Source organism: Chrysochloris asiatica, unplaced genomic scaffold (genome assembly GCF_000296735.1).
Source record: "Chrysochloris asiatica unplaced genomic scaffold, ChrAsi1.0 scaffold00444, whole genome shotgun sequence".
Lineage (NCBI taxonomy): Eukaryota > Metazoa > Chordata > Mammalia > Afrosoricida > Chrysochloridae > Chrysochloris > Chrysochloris asiatica.
Genome location: NW_006408962.1, coordinates 1,167,410 through 1,188,278, shown reverse-complemented (window position 1 = coordinate 1,188,278; position 20,869 = coordinate 1,167,410). Strand labels below are relative to the sequence as shown.

Genomic DNA, 20,869 nt, shown 5'->3' with positions numbered 1-20,869 from the left:
AAAAAAAAAAAAAAAGATGAAAAGGACAGAGTCACTGTACCAAAAAGAATTGGTCAGTGTTCAACTGTTTCAAGAAGTAGCATATAACTAAGCACCAATGGGGATGAAGGAAGAAGTCCAGTGAGAATTCCAGAACACTTCATTGTGCTCATGCAGAACCTGTACATCGGCCAAGAGGCAGTCATTTGAACAGAGCAACAGATTCATACTTTAAAAATCAGGAAAGGTGTGCATTAGGGCTGTATCCTTTCACCATACTTAATTCAACCTGTATGCTGAGCAAATAATCTGAAACTGAACTAGAGGAAGAAGAATGTGGCATTAGGATTGGAGGATATGTGATATGCAGATGAGACATAACCTTGCTTGATGAAGATGAAACAATACAGCCGTTAGTCTGGATTACACTTAGAAGAATTGACTGGAGGATTGATGCATTTGAGCTATGGTGTTGGAGAATATTAATATTTGGATTGCCAAAAGAAGAAGTACATTCTGGAAGAAGTACAGCCAGAATGCTCCCTGAAAGCCAGGATGGCCAGACTTTGTCACTCAGACTTTGGACAGATTGTCTAGAGAGACTAATCCCTAGAGAAGGAAATCATGTTTGGTAAAGTGGAAGGTCAGAGAAAAGGAAGACACCCCTCGCCCCCCCAACAAGATGGATTGGCAACAACGAGTTCAAATGTATCAACAATTGTGAGGTTGGCCCAGGACTGGGCAGTGTTTCCTTGTTTTCACTATGAGTTGATACCAACTCTATAGCACCTAATAACACCACCACCACCTAAACATAAAGAAAACAAAAATCTTCATTACTGGATCAGTTAACATTATCATGATAAATTGAGAAAAGATTAAAGTTCTTAAGGATTTCATTTTACTTAGATTCATAATCAGTGCTCATAGATGAATGCAATGTATCATATTAGGCAAATCTGCTAGAAAAGATCTCTTTAAATGTTACAAAGCAAGGATGTTACCTTGAGGTCGAAAGTGTGCCTGACCCAAACTGTGGTATTTTCAATTGCTTCATAAATGGGGAAACTGGACAATGAGTAAAACTGAAGAATTGATGGCTTTGAACTATGGTGTTGTCATAGAATACTAAATATACCATGGATTGCCAGGTGAACAAATCCATCTCAGAAAAACAGAATGTTCCAGAGAAGGGAGAATGGTGAGACTTCATCTCACTTAATTTTAGACATGTTTATCAGGAGGGACCACTTCCTGGAGAAGGGCATCATGCTCAGTAGAGTATCAGTAGAAAAGAAGACCCTCAGCGGCATGGACTGACGGCTGCAGCAATGGGCTCAGACATAGGATCCGTTGTGAGTATAATAGTATCATGGGACTGTGTAGTGCTTTGTGTTGTACCTGGAATCTTTTTTGAGTCAGACCAACTCGAGGTCATGTAACATCATGATTGCTTACAGGAAAAAAAGGAGAGTCCAGTGGTTTTGTGCAATAAGCACTGTATTGTGAATCACCAGGCCCTTGGGTCAAGCCCACCAGCCGCTCCACAGGAGAAAGATGAGGTTTTCTCCCACCAAGATTTACAGCCTTGGAAACCCTATGCAAATGGCATTGCCCAGTTGGAACTGACTCAGCGGCATTACCAAAAACATAAAACAAAGTATTCAAGGTGTGAAGCATCAAGTTAAGAAATTATTTAAACAGATCTTGCAACTTTTCTGTAACTCTGTGATTATTTCAAAGTAAACCCGATTTAAAAAAATAACATGCTTGGCACTAAAGCGAGACATTTTTGATCCAGCTGCTTGGTTGCAGGTGATACTTGGATTTGGAAGTATTCACAAGAGCATGGCTGCTTTGATATGGCTGTATCTCAAGTTCAAAAGTATCTATGAATTACTGTAAAACAGAAAGACAAAAAAGTAGGCTTGAACAAATAGTAAAAATATTTCACTCTTCAAGAAGACCTTATTTTATAATTTTTGTTTGCAGTCCATTAACTGCAATTTCACTAAGTATCAATGTCATGTTGTTATGTCCGTGGAGTTGGTTCCGACTCAGACCGACCCTGCACAGGGTTTCCGAGGCTATTAATCTTTACGGGAGCAGAATGCCTCATCTTTCTCCCACAGAACCGCTGGTAGTTTCGAACTGCTGACCTTATGGTTCGCAGCCCGATTCGTAACCACTACGCTACCAGAGCTCCTTAAACAGTATTATAAAAAGTATACAAATCATCTTATAAAAAAATTAGATAAAATTTTAAAATGGAAAGGACAAGTGTTTTAACACATAATACAGCCTCAGATCCATTTTATGCTAATGGTCAAAATATCTTAATTTTAGTTGCTAAAAAAAATCTAAGGTTTCATAAAATACTTCCCCAAATCAATGCTGCCATGTCTACTTGGCAGTTTGAAAATGAGAATAAAAGAAATCCCAATTACTTTTTTTTTACTGGGGACAAGATATAGGAACAAAAGACCCACTGCCAACCACAAGCCCATCTCTTCATTACCAACAGTTGTTTTGAGACCTTTCTTTTTGAAAAATACATACATTCTTAACTTCCTCTATGTTGTTGCTAAGTGCCACCGAGTTGATGCTGATTGACAGCAGCCCTGTGTAGGCTTTCTGAGGAGTGGCTACTGCCTTTTATTTTTCTGTATCTTTATAAATGTCTTTGGGGAAAACAGATTTACAGATCAATAAATTTCATGCTACGTTTTATGTGGTGGTGGTGGTGATGTGCCGCATAGTCAGCTCTGACTCAGAGACCCTGTATGGGGTTTCCAAAGCTGTTAAATCTTTGTGGGAGCAGAAAGCTTCATCTTTCTCCTGCGGAACAGCTGGTAGTTTCAAACTGCTGACCTTGAGGTTAGCAGCCCCATTGGTAACCACTACACTACCAGTGCTCCTTACACTTTATGTTGTTAACAAAAACATGGTCTTAAGTGTAAGTCAAGTCGGTACTGACTCATAGTGACCCTGTGCAGCTAGTGAGTGAACTGACCTTGTGGCTCAAACCAACCTTGCTGTCCAGCACTTTGTAACACAATGCCATACCAGGACTCCAAAGATGATCTACCTGCAATCTACATGTCAGTGCAACAATGTGATGTGACAAGCCACAGGGCAGGGTAATTAAAGACTGCACTTCAGTCAAGAGGAAGGAAGCCAGCGAAAAGTAGGTCATCCCCAATGCACCTTAAGGCTTCAGGCAAGGCGGGCTGTAATATGCTAGAATTCACTGAATGGCTTAGTGTGTACCAGGCTTGTAAGAGCCAGGAGTGGGTTTTGACTCAGGGACTCCATACAGGGTTTCCAAGGGGTGGCTTGCAACCCAAACCAATCTTGTGGTCCAGCTTTACCCTACAGGGCCACAAGAATGATTTGATCACAAAGGCAATGAGAAGACAAGGTATAGAATTCAGAAAACTCACTCCAATAGCAATATGTAAGAGGTGAAACTAGTTACCATTTTCTCAAAGCGCACTTGAATTGTGTCCTGGGTCTTTATGCAGTTCTAAGCCCACCCACTCCAGAGTGCAATTCCAAAATTTTTTACCAAGTAGTTTGAGGGTGTAGAGTCAGATTAAATCAAAATTAACATGGCCATTGTAGAATTAGGCTGAAAACTAGTCTCTTTTTGCCATTTAAAGTAAAAATTGTACTATGACAATGTTGTTACACTTCATAGCTACCCTGTAGTTTCCCAGGAGCCACTGGTTTGAGTTTGAACTACCAACCTTGTTGTTCAAACTGACATGGTCAATTGCTTATCCATATTAACACACCAGGACTTGATATAACTAGACTCAACAGTTAACTGGTCTTGAAACCACTTACGTTCTAGCCTAGAAACTTTTAAGTGAACAAGTGGATCCATGGTCCAACTGGTGTTAATATCAAAATACTGACAGATGTTTTATGTTTTGTACAGGATGTTAAGGTAATTTAGTAAATATGTCTCTTTATTGTTGTCTTGAGTTGGTTTTGACTCATTACCCAGTACAGAGTTTCTGGTGAGCATCTGTTGGGTTTAAACTGATCTTGTGGTCTAGTATTTATCCTATGTTAAGTGGTAGCGTAGTGGTTACGAATCGGGCTGCGAACCTTAAGGTCAGTGGTTCGAAACTACCAGCCGCTCCGCGGGAGAAAGATGAGGCTTTCTACTCCCGTAAAGACTTACACCCTCGGAAACCCTGTACAGGGTCGCTATGGGTCGGAACCGACTCGACGGCACTTAACAACAACAACAACAAGTGCTGTCCCATAGCGACCTTGTGTAGGGTGTTTCCTCCAAGGAGCAGCTGGTAAGCGTGAACTGCTAACCTTGCAGTTCAAACGAGCACCACACAAGGGCTCCAAATTTTCCTTGGTAATCCAGTAATCTAGATCTCATAAATTTACTTGAGACTTACATAAATCAAGAACACCTTTGAGTTGGTTCCTGTTTACGACACCAAGACTCCCTTTGAATCTAACAGTACACATCTTTTCATGAAAGAAATACTCATGCCAGCTAAATACAGTTCAGCATGCTATAAGATGTTACCTGTTTTCAAATGCCCATACAGTTAATGAAAAAAGTGTAATGCCACAGGCACGGTTTAAGGAATTTTTATTAAAGCAAGAATTTTATAATCCAAATTACGTTTCCTTGCTCAGTTACCAATTCTGTCATCTAATACAGAAGTGACATTCTGAGCTTTTCCACAGTAAAGAATTACAAAATTAAAAGAAAGGAATGCTTTAAATTTTGTACTTTGCTGAAAATTCTTTTTCCCAGGGTCTATAAAACATTAATTTGTTTTTATATTTTACTATTTTTTTGTGTGTTTTTTTATTTGTTTTTAAATGAATAAGTAATCTAGGACTAGCTTTATTTGCTAGACCTGGCATTTGCTCGGTACATAAGGTTCAAAGTTTCCTTTCCTTTTTTTGTTGTTTTTTTTTTAATTTATTTTATATTTTGCAATGTTTTTTTTTTCCACAATATTTAAAGTTTTTCGATGTTTAGGTCTTTTTCTTCGGTGAAGCACGAGTTTCTTTTTCATGGTCCCTGATCATCTGTGAATGTAAAAAAAAAAAATTATGCTTTTCTTCTAATTTGCTCTCAGAACCATTTCCCAAACTGTCAATAACTCTGGGAACCACTATATTCGTTTCCCTTAGAGAACTGAGATACACAGAAGAAACTCTTCAAGCTCTCTTTTTTCTCAAACACTTAGCTGGAGGAACAGTTTAGGAAATGTCGTAAGTCCTGTGCAAAGCAAGAGACTGCCAAAACTTATGTTTAAGGCAACCAACTACTCTGTGTATACTTATCTTTATATTAATCTGGGAACAAAATTTGAATCTCAAAACTTAACTGTTTGAAGACTATTAGTTGCAAAGTGCCAGCTGCTGCCTATTTTTATAAAAAAAGTTTGACCAGAATATACACTATTTTTCTCTGGCTGTTTTTTCACAATAGCGAATAGCAGAGATTAGAATAGTTGAATGCAACTGTTAAAATTTGCTGTTATTTCTACTTTTCTTTAAAAAATTGTCCCTGGGTGGTAAAATGTTTAGTTAGCAATCTTGACTGTCTAATAAAAAGTACACCCAGAGGCACCTTGAACAAAGGCCTGGAAATGTACTTCTGAATCATCAGCCATTGAAAACACTATAAGCACACTTCTATTATTATACACATGGGGTTGCCAAGAATGAGAATCAACTTGATGGCTCATTTTTTATATTTCTGCTCTCTAAAAAAAAAATTAAGTATATACATTGCACTATATACATTTTAAGATTGAAAAAACAACCTTACACTACCTGGAAGGGGAAAAACACTCACTTTACACAGTTGGAACACCAGTGGCACTGTTAACAGCTTTCTGGGCAGCCTCTTTAGCTTGGTGGGCTTGTAGTACAGCTACAGCTTCATCAACCTAAATAATAAAGGAGAGGGGGGAGCAAATAAGTTCAGAAAAGGCTAGACATACTTCCTTAATAGAATTATCAAAGCAATCAATTATATCCAAGGCCTTTTGGGATTGATTTTAGCACTGATCTAGAATTAGAGAGCTTGGTATTAGCTAGTTCCTATCTCTAACAGAGAAAGCAGCAAGTTTAAAGAAGAGCATGGATGCTAGAGAGCTAGACTGCCTGGCTTTGAATCCAGGCAATCACAGTGAGAGGACTGGGCAAAATCACCTAAAACTCTAGTGAGTTTCACCCCCTCTACATAATGGAAATTTGAGGACATACAAAGTATCTAGAACTGCACAGTGCTTTATAGAAACACTAGTAAATGCTCCTACAAATAGACCCTTCACGGAAAAAGCAGTTAGATAAATGCAATTTGAATTACCTTAGAACGAAGAGACTCTGGTGACTCAAGCATATGAAGGAGTTCTGAATTATCAATCTCCAACAACATACCAGTGATCTTACCAGCAAGAGTAGGGTGCATGGCTTGTATAAGAGGAAACAGCCGTTCACCTACGAACAAAAACATGAAAAAATTCCAATAATATTTTATTGTAGTTTATTAAGTTAAGACCTAGTATAGCACTAGTAGGATAAGCACTTAATTGTAAGGCCAGCAGTTCAAACCCACCATCTGCTCTTAGAAACCCTATTATAAGTTTGCTGTGAGTCAGAAAAAACTTGACAGAACATATAAAGGGAGGATCGAAGAACTTATCTTGTATACGGCATATACAAAGGAATGGAAAGGGCCCCTAAGTTTGTGGGCAAATTTCCATTTTTTCCCACAAACTTTGTGGAGCCATCTCATATATATGCTAGGAGTCCTGGTGTGGCACTGGACTGCTTACACGGTGGCTGAGTTAGAACCAATTCACTGGCACTAACAACATTTATGCTGAAACATAATCCATCATTTCAACAGGTCTCCTTTGGAAATCGGTTCTGTAAGAGTTAAGATTCCCCAAAAGATCATGATTTCTTGGTATTTACCCAATATGAGATTCAGCAATGTTATTAGTTTGTTGAATCTGTGCTCAGTCTAAGCCATTTGCCTCATGTTTCAATTTTCTCTTAAACTGGGTATCCAAATCTCTATATGTCAACTGTAAGATTGATGATTTGCACAAAAGTTGAAAGTGGCAAGCATACAGCCAATTCTCATTATTTCATATTCCTTAACACTTCATAACTTTTTCAAAATTTTAATTACTGTTAGGGGTCATCGGTTTTCTAGGCAGAGTCCTGGTGTGGTGTTGTGGGTTAATGCGGTGGACTGCAAGGTCAGTTTGAACCACAAGGCTGGCGGTTCCAAGCTCACCAACCACTCCTCAGAAAACCTACACAAGGTTGTTATGGGTCAGAACCGACTCAACAGCATTTAATCTTTTACAGCAGAGCAAACTGGCAGGTGCTTCTCCCACTGGGTGGGATCAAACTTCCAAACTTCCAGTTAACAGTTTACTGACTGGGTGGATTAGCTACTTACCCAACATTTGCTTTTGCTCTTGAGGAGGGGCAGATGCCAACATGGAAGCAGTCAAAGGTTCCTGACCTTGTACATGAACAGCAGGCTAGATATGAAACAGGAAAACTGGTAAATGTACGAGTAAAAGAACAAGCACAGACAGCTATCACTGCATAAGTCATTAGTGATAAGGGTAATATAAAATTCCTTAGATATTCATCAATAACATCTGCTCAGCTCGGTAGAACCACAATGGATACCATCAAACACGCTTCTTTCTATATTAGCTCCCTAATCAGTTTTGGTCCCAGAATCAGAACAGGTAAGTTGAATCTCTAAGTCAACTGAATCTTTATCTGAACCTTTCTTCTTCCATATAATTGTCAAACAAAACTCTGAAACCCCGTAAGTATAAATAATTCACGTTGGAGACTGCTGGCTTCTTGTCTAAGCTCTATAAGCATTTGGAGTGCCAATGAGTTGGTACTTACCCTACAGTGCCACACCAGGACTCTACAGCTAAGGACATGTGAAGTATTTTGTCTAAGTATGTCACTGGAGAATCTGCACTGGACTGCAAGCCACAGGATCAGTGGTTCAAACTCACCAGCTGCTCCTTTAAAGGGTCTCAATGAGTCAGTACCGAGTAGATGGCACTTAACTAAAACCAGCAACAGATTTACAATAACAACCTCTAATGTCACTCCTTCAATTTCTTTAACCAAGGATTGTCGTTTTTATAAAGCCACCATGCCACGCCGTCCCTACCTGCTGCATGGTGACTTGTGGCTGTGTATTAAGATGTTGTTGTGGATTGCGGACTCCTGCAGCGTATTTATACTGGGGGACGGTGCGGACAGCGGGAGCAGCTGCAGCAGCAGCAGTCGCAGGGCGGGGACCCATGGTCTGTGTTGATGTGTTAGCTGAAAATTAAAAAAAACAATTTTAATGCCATTTGACTCATTATTTCAAAATGAAGATCAAGTTTCACAAAGGGTTATTACAACTCACCAACACGTTGTGTTGACATAACTCGTGGGACCTGTGAAGAAGCTGGTCTCATAGTACTAAATGGTGGTCTAGGAGCAGTTGGGCGGATAGCACCGGGCATATTTTGGAATGCTGCATTTAAAGACAAAGCATACGAACTGGGTATCCAAATCTCTATGTCAACTTTAAGATTTATGATTTGCACAGAAGTTAAAAGTGGCAAGCATACAGCCAATTCTCATTATTTGCAGATTCCTTATCTGCAAATGTGCCAATCCAAATCAATACTCACAGCACTTTTGCAGTCATTCATGTACACACGCAAAACACAACACTTCTGTTGTCTAACATGCACGCTTACAGGGGAGGTCTTGTTTTAGCTCCACATTACAAACAGGTTGTCTTTATTTTATAGTCTGTTTAATGACCATATTTTGTGCTTTGGGTTAGTGATTCTGCTTGTTTACAGCCAACTTGTTGAAACACAATACTAAAGTGTTGCCTGATGCTCTATAGTAAGGCTGTTTGATGGGTCTTTGAGAAACTACATGTTAGATAAGCTTTATTCAGGCATGAGCTTCAATGCTGTTGCCTTGAGTACATTAATGAACCACACAAGGGGGCTTTTAGAAAGGTCTGTGGGAAAACCTCATCTTGAAATTTAATTTTCCATGATTTTTTTTAAGTCTCCTTTCATACTAAGCAGGTTGTCTTTAACAGACCACATTTAAAAAAAAATGGCTGACAAAAATGTGACCAGATGCTCACAAGAAGCTAACCCTCTATTTACTGTAGGAGCAACGGCTCCACACTCATTAACTCATGGCTCAGTGACTTCACAAGAACTTAGCTATCATCGGGAAGAATATCAGTTTAAGAAAAAAACCCCAGCAAATTAGTCTGCTTTAGCATCTGTACATCAAAAACACAAATTCATAAAAGGACAGTACAGTTATAAGTAATTAATTAATAAAGTCACACTCTTTGTGTATGTCTGTTCCCAAAGTACTCATCAACTCAGCACTGATTAAGGCCAGGACTTGGTTCCCTCACTCATCATTAGATGGGACAAGATCTTTTGAAATATTTGTCCGCACAAATATGAAACTAAGAGTTGGTTCCAGTCCCAAAACTTTCCCAAGTTAAGATAAACAAACTAGTTAAGATAAAAATTTCCCTCAATAAGACAGAAATGGGTAAGTGTATTATGAGTGTTGGCCATAAATTAGAAAAAGTTAAGTTATTGTATCACAAAAATCTAACGTTTTCTTGCTTCATGCGTATTTCTAATCCAAGTAATTGACAACCTTAATTAAAAGAAAACTGCTTACGATGAGGTCTGGCACCCTGAGCAGTCCAGCGAGGACTTGGTCTTAATTGAGCAATTTGGCTAGGAGGATAGTATGCAGCACGATTCTGAGTCTGCAGGAAGAAAACAAGTATATCAATCAATCAGCAAAACAAAAAAGCAAACACAGCTAGTTATACACTAACCACTCGTAATATGTACAAGGTCCCATACGCATCACTCATATATTTCTTCATGTTCTGGCTTATCTTGGGCCATAAGACACTAAAAATAACCAAATATGAAAACTTTAAAAACACAAGGTTCTTTAACACCTACCTGGGGTATAGCTGCCATGAAATAACCTGAAGGAGGTGCTGGCTGGTAGGGGTTGATAACAGGGTTGGGTACAGCTCTTACACTCGCCATTCTCTGCATGTACTGATTTGTGAGGTGAGCTTGGCGTTCTTCTTTGCGCTGAGCTAAAGCTACATACAATGGCTTGGTGGCCACAATTCTACCATTCATTTCTGTAACTGCCTTAGTGGCTTCTTCCGGGGAGGAAAAACATACAAAACCAAACCCTTTGCTGCGGCCACCCTCCATCATAACCTATTGAAAGGGGAAAAAAAAAAGATTATTGATAGAATGAGGCCTAAAAATAACATTACCAATTATCAATTCCAGCCATTAAATAAAATGAATAATCTGTTAAGTGTTTTCATTATCCTGTATTCCTCCTTTTAATTCAGAATTTTCCCTAAATACTCAAAAGATGAGGGGAAGCCACACCAATGCATTAACATAGCCAAGCACAAGAGAGATAAAGGAAATGAACAGCTAGGATCTTCACTACTAAAATTTTAATGCCTCAGTATTTTAAAGGTAGACCAAGTTGACTTTTTTGGTACCAACACAACAGTCACAATGAAAATTTGACTGCCCTAGCAATTCAAGAAACTCTGGAGTCCAGTCGGGTCAGCATTTCAAAACTACCAGTGGTTCTGAGGGAGAAAGGTTAGACTTTCTTGCTCGTGTAAAGATTTACAGACTCAAACCCTATACAGGGTTGCTAAGAGTCAGAACCGACTACTAGGCAGATCACCACCACCACCCTAACAATTCAGGTCAACAAAGTATTTTACTATACTTTTGAGAAAAAAAACCTTCAAAACCAGCAGGATGGATCATAAATACTGAGGGACTCTAAATACTTCAGGAAAAAGCAGACTAAATGGCTGCCAAGAAGTTTGTAATTTTTTTTAATGAGCAAAGAGATACAAAACAACCCAGAGAATAAAGCCCTGCAATATAAATATATCACACTGAAAAATAAAGAACAATCTTCCTAACATGACATGAAATCTTTCTAATACATTCTTAAGTGACAGACAAGGAGAAAGTATTTGTAATATAAAACAAAGGACTGATAGTATAAAATGCAATGATTAGGTGTGGGCAAGCTAATTAAACACAAAACACACACCACATTTAAAAACCACCAAACACATTAAATAGATGTAATACCACTTCCTATTGAGAAATTTGTTGTTTTTTTAACTTCTAATTTAGCAATGACAATGCTAGAAATCACGTGCAATGATATATATGCAAAAGCATGCTTATTACAAGTGTTTCTAATAGTAGGAATTTGCAGTACTCAAATATTTTTCATCAATATAGGTATGATTTTCTAACTTATGATATAGCTAATTCCAGGAACAAAAACAAGGAGAAAATGTGAAATACCTATCCAGAGCCTGAGAAGGAAAACCACAAAATATATATAGCACAATCCCATTTTCTATCAACTGTTTATACATACACAAATAAAGTGTTTGGACATGCATGGAAATCTTAACAGTTCCCTCTGGAAAATGAAGGGCAGAAAGGGTCTTCTTATTCACCCTTCTTCCTGAAATGTTTTGTCTTAAAAGTGTCACTACTAATTATCTCCTCTCCTCCAGAATGAAAAATTGGCAACTTTATAACCATCCCACCAACAGTAATAGGACTGACAAAGGACTTTTAAAAAACTATATACTGTTCTCCTTTGAAAAACATGCCTATTTCACATATTTGGAATGAACTCGTAAAGTTTCAAGGAACAGAGAGCAAGCTAAGGGCTTACTCCAGGGTGGCTCCATAGGTTTAACACTGGACTGTGAACCACAAGGCCTGCAGTTTGAACCCACCTAGTTGCTCCATAGGATAAAGATGATTTCTATACCCACAGATTTCAAGTCTCAGAAACCCTATGAGAAAAAAGTGACTAAAAATACCAAGAAAGAGCTCTGGTAGCGTAGTGATTACAAATCAGGCTGCTAATCTCACAGTCAGCAGTTTGAAACTACCAGCTGTTCCATGGAAGAAAGATGAGGCTTTTATGCTCCTGTAAAGATTTACAGCCTCAGAAACCCTATGCAGTGGTTACTTGAGTTGAAACTGACTCCAAGGCACACAACAGGAAGCCATATGAATATTCTAGCATTCTCTGGGCACACAAAAGCAGCCTCAGTGGCACAGCAGTTAAGCACTCAGTTCTGAACTGAAATGAAAGGTCAGTGGTTTGAACCCACCAGACACTCTTTAGGATAAAGATATGTAGTCTGCGTTTGTAAAGATTAGTCTTGGTAAGTCTTACAATGAATATGCTGCTCTACTCTATAAGGGCTTTATGGAGCCTGGCACACTGATCACAGATGCTTCCTTTGGTCCATGAGGTTGGCAGGAAAAAGTTTTTTTAAAGACTATCCATGAAATCATTCCAGAGCAACAAGTCTCAACCTTCTTGGACAATGTTATTGTTAAGTGCCATCAATTAGGACCCATAGCAACCCTGTATAGGGTTTACAAGGAATAGCTTGTAAGCTCTTACAAGGAAGACCTTGAACCACCGACCTTGCAGTTCAAATGACTTTGCAGTCTGACACATTAGCCCACAGTGCCACACCAGGACTTCTCTTGGACAACAGACACAATCAAAAGCATCAACAGCAGAAATTAAAACAAACTATTGCTGTGTGACTCAAATTTCTAATCAAGCAAAAGAAAATTGTGATTTTTTTCATTGCTATGGGCGATCTTACAAATTTGACTGCACAGAATAAATTCTACAAATGAATGTATAGATCAGATAACAGCAAGTGTTAAGTTCCTTTAAAATTGCCTTTTAGCCAGCAAAATGAACAAGAGCATGGTACACTGCATTGCTCTATGTGGATGAGGTGCTATCTATGTTTTAAAAGTAAAGAAGCAAAAACCTGATTCCCACTAAATGCTTAAGAACTGGCTGGGGAAGTAAACTGCACCACACTTTCAAGAACATTACTTTACCTTTGCACTGGTTATCGTTCCAAAAGGGGAAAACTCTTTTCGGAGACGTTCATCATCAATACCATCATCGAGATTTTTCACATATAAGTTAACACCCTAAAAGGAATAAAAACCAGCAGAAAAAAGGAAAATGCAAGTCATACTGGTATTTCCTATTATTTCATCCGTTTCTTCTCTATTCCCTCTTTCCAGCCCTCCAGTTACTTGACAATAACAAAAAATAATGTAAAATGTTTATAATTCCCATTTTTATATTGCTATTTTTCAATAAAAATAAACCTGGTATCTGGTGATCCTATCTTGCTTCATCTGTTCAAATTTGCGCTTAAGTTCCGTCTGCCGTTCTACTTTTTTCTGGGCTCGACCAACATAGATTTGTTTTCCATTGAGTTCCTTTCCATTCATCTCATCCACAGCCTTAAATCACAAACATCATTGACTTGCAATTTGTTCCCAATAGATTTACTAAATTATACATAAAAATCAAGTAATTTTAAATGGCAGGACTAACTTTAACCATACTTTCCTGTCAAATACAGAAAAAAAAAACCACATACAAAAACTGACTTAGTATTCAATTCTTACTTTCTGTGCATCTTCATGCCTCTCAAAGCTTACAAATCCAAAACCTTTGGATTTTCCACTTTCATCAGTCATTACTTTCACACTTAAGGCAGGTCCTAGAAAGAAAAAAAAAGGGACTTAGACATTGCTACAGTTAGTCTATACTTGTAAAACAGCCACACATAAAAGTAAAACAAAAAATTAAATGTAAATTTAATGAATTTTCCAAGGCTCCAGAAATTGATACACTACTCATCAAAGATCTCTAAGGAACTAAATAACCTCTACTCCATGAAAGATTCCTCCTACTTAAGGAGGTATGTTTTAGATAGATATAAGAAGGATGATTAAAAAGCGAGTTTTTCATTTTTGATTTTCTTGCCATTAGATTCCTCAAGACTTGACCCAACTTAATTTTCAGGGAGTGGAGAGCATGCACAGCACATCTATCTGAAGGTGGCTTGTTTCTAAAGACAAACCTAACCCCCACTGCAATCTTGACTATAGTGGCAGATGTCTCAGGTCAGGGAGTCAAGGTGTTATTTGGTTACAGAGAACTTGGAAAATGTATTCAAACACCGATGAAGAAATAAAACAAACTAATCAAAATCAAATAAAGAAATTTGGGATACAAAAGATGAGACATACATTTTCCACATTTTTAATGGTTTACACCTAAGAGCAAAAGGATCAATTTCTACTCAAGTACTAGAGAAAATGGGGCATGCTAGCTTGACAATTGTACTTCTTACAACTTACAAACTAATTTGGCATATTTAAAAAGAGAGCAAGTTACTTTTAAGTTTAATAAAAGGAAAGCAAAGGACAGGGTCAAGCAAACAATCTGCAAATGAGCAATTAAAAGTTAATTGGTGATCTGTTAACACCACTACCTTACAAAGTAAGGCTGCTTACATTTCATTAAGTTTAAGTTGAAAGAAATGAATTTGAAATGAAGGAAGCCATCCAGGAAAAAAAAAAAAAAAACATAGGAAAATTTACATCTTTGGTGTTTTTTTCCCCACTAGAATCATTGAACAAACATGATGCTGAGTATGGCCAAATACAATGACCACATTTACTATCTTGTAACTAAAGATCGCACTGCACACGAGCTGTAGGTGGCTATGTCAAATGCATGCCTCTGAGAAGGGTTTATATGTACCCATACAAGGCACTTAACTTAAAAAGAGCCATACTTCACTGCTTTTAATCTAATACTATTAACTTTGACTCTAACCTGGATAGAATTCTACAAAAGTGAACTGGCAGTAGCATAATCCAAATAGTTTTTAAATATCATGAAATTCTCATCTCATTTACTTTTCCAGTATAAAGTCTTAGCCAAAACTAATGTTGAGCAATTTCTCAGAACTTGAGTGTAAAAATTTAATTCAGACACATTACCAAACTTGCCAAAGAGATCCTTAAGGCGCTCATCATCCATGTCTTCTCCAAAATTCTTGATGTAAACATTGGTGAACTCTTTTGCCCTAGCTCCGAGTTCTGCTTCTCGTTCTTTACGAGACTTAAATCGTCCAACAAATCTAATAAAATATGTAAGGACTATAAAATTAGGTTCTATTTTTTATGAAATTCAGATTAATTAAGCCTGATGGTTTATTTTGCAATTGTTACTATGAATTTCAGAATATCTAGTAAAAAGCATACTATAACAGAAATAGGGCCTTAATTTAAAAAAAGTAAGTGCAAAGAATGAATTTTCTTAACTACAGCCACCCACACAGAAAACAACATTTTCCCCTAAATACTTCTCCATCTCATTGACCTAACTAAATAGTTAAAGAGATTTCTCTTGTCCCTAACAAGTGAGTGGAAGGGTATGTACACTATGCCAATAAAGATTCTGGGGATCTTGGTAAAATGTAGATTTGCATTCAGTAAAACTAGAGTGGAAAGATAAATTCTCAGCACACGGTCAAACCATAACACACTGGTTTGAAGACTTGTTATTTTTATACTCACCACTTATTGGAAACTCTATACAGAGGTCACTATGAGTCAAAACTGATTTGACAACATTTAGCATTCCTTAAAAAATAGCTTTTATTAGTATTACTCATTACTAAATAGTTAGGATTTAAAAATTTTTTAACTCTCCATCATTGTAAATTGAATGAACAAAGGAGATCAGCAGGATTACATTCAACCTCTCATACACTTTCCTTATAGACCTGTATGGGTTCTTACAGAGCTGTTAAGTGCTACTGAGTTAGTTCCTACACAGGAGGAGTTGGTTGGTGGGTTTGAACCATTGATCTTGCAGATAGCAGTGGAGTTTGTGTCCTATGGCACCACGAGGACTTACATAGGAATGCTTTCTTATCATGCAATCCACAAGGAACTCAACCAGCTAACACGTGTACATGATGACTCTTTCAAGCATAGACCTATCACATCACTCGATGCAGTGTATGAGAACCACATCTCTGGGGAACCAAACTCAACTGACACTGCAGTTTACACAGCACACACTCACTTTTACATATATTTCCCATACACATGAATTTGCCCAGTCAATGACGTAAAATCCATTGGTTCTAATGATGGGTATCAGTTGTCTCTGGGCTCATAAAAATCTGTTATTTCAACAAACTGGTGAGCTTTAACTACTGACACCCTGCAGTCCATCGCACTAACCCACAGCTTCACACCGATAAATATGCACTAGGAGCAGTATGGTCGAGTACAGAGGGTGGGCTGATACCAGACCATTTAGTTTTTACCTCTAATTCATCATTTAGTTTTTTATCTCTAATTAAGGTAGGCATAGAATTTCAGACTTTACACACCTAAAGTTTCCTGAACTATAAAATGGGCCAATAATTAGTACCTCAGGAATTAGGAAGATTAAGTCAAGGGCTGAACTCCTAGTTTTAAAGCTATATGTTTACTTTGAAAAAACTTTTGTGCTTCTGTATATAAATTTTCTCCTACTGTCATTTTTGCGTCAAAAGTTTTCCAAATTACATTAATTTACCATTTGTTTTTACCCTGCACTATACTAAAACCAAATCTGAATAAACATTTATACTTACACTTTACGATCATTTAGAAGCATACCATTCATTTTTTCAATAGCTCTTTCAGCTGCTTCCTGTGTCTCAAAATGTACAAATCCATAGCCCTTGGAACCATTTTCATCACAAACCACCTAGGAAAAAGAAATGCACACCTACTTTTCATTACTTGCCATTGATTTACCATTTTCTCAGTGTTCAGAGATTAACTTGTCCTGGATATACAGACCATAAACATATCTACTGACAAATCGATAGCAACGGTTACTACTTACTATCTTAAGGAATAAACAAATTCTACGAATGTGTTTCCTTGTCACATTCTTGCTTACCTTACATGAGAGGATGTTTCCAAAAGCAGAAAATGTATCATACAGTGCTTTATTATCAATGGATTTGTCCAAATTTTTAATGAATATGTTGCCCACTCCACTTTTGCGAAGCGATGGATCTCGCTGAGACCACATGATGCGTACTGGCTTGCCCTTTATAACATCAAAATTCATGGTGTCCAAAGCACGCTCCGCTGTAGAAAGGACATTTCAGAGTTAAGTAATACTTCAAAACTTTTATGTAAAATCATGTCAGCTACACAAGGGGTGGTTTTATGGACTCTTCCTCTTTATATGTAGCTTTCAAGATGGACAGATCATGTCAAGTGCTATATGTTTCCAAGGCTATAAATCTTTGTGGAAACAGAAAGCATCTTTCTCCTGCATAGGGGCTGGTGGGCTTAAACCAACCTTGTGGTTATTCCTGTGCTTATTTATTCTACAGTCACTACACACTGCACTTAAAATGTGTAATGCCAAAAGATATAAAGAAATCAAATTTCACAAACATTAAGAGGCATATACTTTCTCAAACCTCTTCACTTGTCAACAACTTTAAGTACCTCTTTTGTTCCTTGTCAACATAAAATTAAGATTCTCCCTTTTACACAATTGCTTAGTAAGCAATAAATGGCATTATGAAAGTCTAGATTATCCAAAGGCCTACGGATTTCCATGGTTTTAACTGCTTGCCTATGACTTGCCCAAAACTCATTTCATTGCTCATCACAACAAAAAAGTCCATTTTATTAAAAAGCTCCAGAAATACTGGAAATTTCACCAATTTATGACAAAATTTCCTATAACCAAGTAAAATGAAAACAAAAACAAATATAATTTGCTTAGATCAACACTTGAATTAACTTATTGTGGGGTGCTGTAGGATCAGCACTGGACTGCGAACCACAAGATCAGCAGTACAAACCTACCAAGCTGCTCCTCAGAAATCCTATACAGAACTCATAGCACTTTTAATGTAAAGCTGGCCATTTAGCTGTAATCAGACTTCTTAAAATACCAGGTTACATATTCTTGATTAATTTAGATTTCTATGTCTGACAGAAATCTACCATTACAAAATTTGACAACGTAATCAAATTTTTGGATAGTACCAGAATTCAGTCTACCCTACTCCACAATTTGTCTATGATGTGATGAATCAAATGTTTATCTGTACCACTGAAGAAAAATGTTAACAGTTTAACATTTAAGTTCCACTGAAACTGTTATATTCCGCTTAAATGGTGGCATTGAGACTAAGTAGAAAAATAAAACCCAACTCACTGCAATCAAGTTGATTCAATCCCCAAACAAGTGTAAAGTTACTGACAGGGCAAAATTTCTAGCTACTTTTTGTAAATTAAAGTTCCAGTTTCCAGAAGATAATGCTAATCAGCTGTCAACTTCGTCGACCACACCCACTTAGCTCCCCCAGCAGTTTTAGATGACTTGGCTTGAGTCATCTCTTCCTATTAAATTGGAAACTGATCACTTTCAGAAGCTGTTGTACATGCCCATCAACACAGTCGTAAATAAGGAAAACAACGATTTGGAAAGGTCATTGCATACGTCCCAAAGTTACCTTCCCTAGTCTTATTTCATCTTACACTCAGTGATGAAAAGCCTACCTGGGAGAGTTACTGAAGAACTGTAATGGAGTGACATTTAGAGTTACTGCTTACACAGGACAGTAAAGCTTCACTGCAGTTGTACAAAGTCAGATTTACCCAAAATCTCAGTATCAACTGAACCTAATTCAAAGTTGTTGACTAAATGAAACCTGAAATTCTACTCAATGAGCTTAATGTAAATTTAAATTACATCAGCAAGGTATAAACTACGAAAAAAAAAAAAAAATGTAAAACTGGGCCACCAAGTCAAGTGAATCTGACTTTTGAGAGGCGATTGAAAATCTGGCAACTCATGTCATAAATCTCATCGGTTTACCCATTACTGTGTGAACTGTAACTACACACACACACACAAAAAAACCACCAAAAAACAAAAAACCTGTTATTTTGTATGCAACCTTTTCCAAAATGAATAAATATTTGAGCACTTAAAAAAAACTACTTGAAGGCAACAGGTAAGCATATGGACTAGTCCAAATTACTGAAACAACTAACTATAAACTACAAGATCTATTAAAGAAGATTTAAAAAAAATGTCATGAACAAATTACCGGTACTATGAAACTAATTGGGATTTAAAAAAAAAAAAAAAAAACCTATGGCCTTCACAAAGCAGTTTTCTTCTACCTCTCCTCCCAGCTGGTTAGAGCGTGAGAAACGCCTGATCGTGGGGGAAGTCCCCAGAGCACGACTCTGTTCATTTACATTTCTGGGTCCATGAGTACTGAGTTACCAAGAATTCAGAGGCCTGAGGACGACCACCCAGCACCAAGTAACTTCATTCTAAGGCCCTGTGGCTCCCCCAGGCGACTGGGCCAGTAGCAGGAACAGGCCTCGGGCCTGCGAGGTTACAGGGTTCAACACGTGGTTATTTTTCGAGCATCGAGTCGCACTTCCTCCCCTTCCTGGGTCGCTGGCAAGAGCCCCGGGTGGTGGGAACGCCTCCATCTACTACCGGAGTAGGGGGCTCGGAACTGGACGCCCCAGAATCCCATGGCTACCGGCAGGAGAGTCGAAGGAGAACCGCATCTTACCCAGCCAGCCGGCGCGTCATCACCCTAAAGTTTGAGAGCGGCTGAGGCCGAGAAAATGGTCGCAAAGGAGGAAGTGGCGGGCGTGCGGCTGCCGGCTGCGCGGATCCCCGCGGGCAACGGGAACATGGCTCCGGGCGGTGCGGCCCGGGGTCCCAGCGTCTGAAGTCTCGCCCCACCAGCCCTCGAGGGGCTGACAAGCCCTCCAGCCCCCTCCCCACGGGCCCGCCGGCCTAGCCCGCCCGCCGGGCCCGGCTCTCACCGTCCGCCGGCTGCTGGAAGTTCACATACGCGTAGCCCAAAGAGCGGCGGGTGATCATGTCCCTGCAGACCCGGATGGAAAGGATGGGCCCGGCCGGGCTGAACTTCTCGTAGAGCATCGCCTCGGTCACGTCGGGGTGTAGGTCCCCCACGTAGAGCGAGGCCATGGGGTAGCTGGGGGCACTGGGGTTCATCTCGGCACGGCTGCCCGTAGGGCCACAGGCCGCGACCTTTCCGTAGGAAGAGAGCGAGTGCTGGGGCCGGGGGCCGGAGCCGGGGGGAGGGGAGCGGGGGCAAGCGCAGAGGGACAAAAATCAACCGGAATCGAAAACTACTCAACGGCCGCAGAACCGGGTCGATCCGCTGCCGCTGGCTGCTGGCTGGGGAGCGAGAGTGACGGTGTCGGGTCTGGGCAGAGGGAAGGCCTCGGTCTCTTGGTTCCTTCTTGGAGCTGCTGCGGGGCCGCGGGCGGGCGGGCGGGCGGGTCGGTCTCGGCTGCTTCACCGGGTTATTTTACAAAAGAGGAAAAAAAAAATAAAAGTCTCCGGCGGGGGAGACGCGGATTTTTTGTAAATTTTTTTTGGGTTTTTTAAAAGGTTTTTTTAGATTTTTTTTGGATTTTTTAATAATAAATGTGTGTTCCGAGCCCGGAGCACACACTCCGCACTCTCAGCACTAACCGCCGGGGAGAAGGGGAAGCACCGCCTCCTGCACCCTCTACTTATACCCCCCGCCGCACTCGCCCCGCCCCCGCGCGTCTGACGCCAGGGCCCTACGCGAGCGTCAGCGCCGGAGGAGGAGGAGAAAAGGAGGCAAAGGGGAGGAGGGAAAAGAAAACAGGAGGAGGAAAGAGCCGAGAGGAAGGGAGAGGTGGCGGCGGCGGCTTCAGCGGGTGTGGGGGTGGGGCTGGGGAGGCGGGGCGGGGCTTCTGCGCACGCGCCGCGGCCAGGAGGGCCCATCGTGCAG

At 39.5% G+C, this 20,869-nt stretch overlaps 1 protein-coding gene across 4 annotated transcripts; it reads right to left on the bottom strand.

Moving 5' to 3' along the window:
- Nucleotides 1-4,586: 4,586 nt before the first annotated feature.
- On the bottom strand, nt 4,587-20,598 carry LOC102816864 (polyadenylate-binding protein 1-like). Of its 4 annotated transcripts, none has more exons than XM_006877148.1 (16): nt 20,239-20,598; nt 19,905-19,966; nt 16,981-17,174; nt 16,667-16,782; nt 15,015-15,154; nt 13,629-13,723; nt 13,323-13,460; nt 13,044-13,139; nt 10,047-10,319; nt 9,751-9,841; nt 8,441-8,551; nt 8,198-8,352; nt 7,451-7,535; nt 6,344-6,474; nt 5,828-5,921; nt 4,770-5,052 (listed from the first exon to the last, which is right to left on the bottom strand). In XM_006877148.1, exons 2-15 carry the CDS (start codon nt 19,960-19,962, stop codon nt 5,829-5,831), a joined length of 1,776 nt encoding a protein of 591 aa, XP_006877210.1. In that variant the 5' UTR covers nt 19,963-19,966; nt 20,239-20,598; the 3' UTR covers nt 4,770-5,052; nt 5,828. The 4 variants fall into 4 exon arrangements, with proteins under 4 accessions (XP_006877208.1, XP_006877210.1, XP_006877209.1 ...); XM_006877147.1 differs by having other exon boundaries at nt 4,838-5,052; nt 17,077-17,174; nt 19,905-20,133; nt 20,223-20,503; XM_006877146.1 differs by having other exon boundaries at nt 4,587-5,052; nt 15,024-15,154; nt 19,905-20,597.
- Nucleotides 20,599-20,869: the final 271 nt, after the last annotated feature.